At 37.8% G+C, this 1,806-nt stretch overlaps 1 protein-coding gene across 3 annotated transcripts in view; it reads right to left on the bottom strand.

Moving 5' to 3' along the window:
• Positions 1-452: 452 nt before the first annotated feature.
• mpp4b (MAGUK p55 scaffold protein 4b) overlaps positions 453-1,806 on the bottom strand; it is a 28,766-nt gene continuing 27,412 nt past the window's right edge. For all 3 annotated transcript variants that reach the window (XM_014001176.1, XM_014001180.1, XM_014001184.1), the window contains exon 22: positions 453-1,164. In XM_014001176.1, coding sequence (XP_013856630.1) covers positions 973-1,164 — 192 coding nt within the window. In that variant the 3' untranslated portion in view covers positions 453-972. The remainder of the gene's footprint in view (positions 1,165-1,806) is intronic.

Raw genomic sequence — 1,806 nt, 5'->3', positions numbered from 1 at the left:
AGTATTGCAAACACTGAAGTATTGAGATTAAATATTATTAAACTATGGTGCAGTACTGAGTAGATACAGCAGGGGCAGTATTGGACCAATACAAGGCTCCATTGACTCCCATTATAAATTATTAAACATTAATATTTCAAATACTATAAGTTGTACAGGCACCAAAAATCATAGCCATCATTTGGCACAGGAGCTTTACAGATATAAATTACAATGGCAGCTCTAGGACAAAGGATGCAGGAGGAGAAGCGTGCCAAAGTTGAGATGACTTGGATGAGAAATGAATCACAATAGTGTGCATTGCATTGGCAATGGACACTGATTACTATACGTGTTTTATTAAAGTCACGAACGGGAACGGGTATTAATTTTTCAGCCTTTGCTTAAATTATATTTTTGTTGTATTTTTGTTACTTTTCCCACATAATAATTTCATGAAATGAGATAGAAGCTCAACAAAAACACAAAACATGCATTTTATTCCAGTAACATTGGCATGCAATGATTCAAGTTAGTGTAGAAACACAGATGCAAGACGTCACTTTATTTTCTAGAATGTAAACATTAATAAAGAAATCATTTATAATTGCAAATTGTATACAAGAGTGAGGAGCAGAGCTGAAAATTAATGTTTAGGTTTTTTTTAGAAAATAAAAACCACATACAGAACATAAAAATAATTTAAATCTGGATCAAATACCCTGTAGCTCAAAAGAACTGAAAACGGTTTGATCAGAGAAAAAATTAAAACCATCCAAACCGGCTGCTATGACACAGTTTCAGGGATTTCTCAGGGCTTCAGTCCAGCTTTGTGTCATCTTCTGGGATTTAAAGTGAATTAAGAACCAGATTTCAACAAACACACAGATCAAAGTATTTACGTTTTTTTGCGTCAAACATCCAGTTGCTAAGATTCTTCATCTTTGCAGAAAAAAAAAGCAAAGTGACCCAAATTAGTACTGCTTTCTGCTCTCACGGTCCGGTAGTGGGCCGTATCCAGCTGGCAGGAACCCAATGAGGCTCGTCCTGCGCCTTCCTCACTGCCGTCAGCAGCTGGACGCAGGAGTCCTGCAGCTCATCGTTCACAATCACCTGATCGAAGAAGTGCCAGAGCTGAGACTCCATCTTCCACGCTGCTTCCTCCATCTCCTGGAAATCTTCATCCTGTTGACAGAAACAAACAAAAAAAATCTTATCATTGTCAGAAACTTTGAGAGCATTGATGTCTCAACTCAGGCTTGAACTGAGATATTTGAACTCTCCTTTGCGTTCACGTCAAGGACGCATAGACGTCTAACAATGGTCCTCTGACACACATGTAGGCATGGTTTGGTCATGTGACCACTGACATCTGAAGCAGTTGAGTGTTTTGAACCTCTTATGAACCACTTGAATGATTTGGTTTGAAATGTGTTTCATTTAGCACAAGATAAACAAAGAACTTGTCACTGATGTCCCCCGTAGACATTCAGTAATGATCAGCTGTTTTGTTGGAATCATCACAGGCCTTCATTATTTAAATAATCTCATAAGGTGAGCAGACAGACTAATGGATAGACAGGGGGCTAAAGTGATCTTGTCAAACCACTACACACAAGCGTGTTGAGCAGGTCCCCCTGATGATGCACTCAAAATCTGGTGCAGATTGATTCATGAATGTCTGATTAAAGGGATCCATGATTCGTTGTAACATTAGACTTTGTTTGATAAACATATATTTTAAGTGTAAAATAAAGACTGTAAAAACACTGTAGGCTGTTTAGTTTTGTAAATTTTTAAAAGTATGTTTTAACACGGACGGAGCCA

This window comes from Austrofundulus limnaeus, unplaced genomic scaffold, assembly GCF_001266775.1.
Source record: "Austrofundulus limnaeus strain Quisiro unplaced genomic scaffold, Austrofundulus_limnaeus-1.0 Scaffold9, whole genome shotgun sequence".
Lineage (NCBI taxonomy): Eukaryota > Metazoa > Chordata > Actinopteri > Cyprinodontiformes > Rivulidae > Austrofundulus > Austrofundulus limnaeus.
Note: the sequence above shows the minus strand (reverse complement) of the source record. Positions and strands in the feature narration are given on the sequence as shown.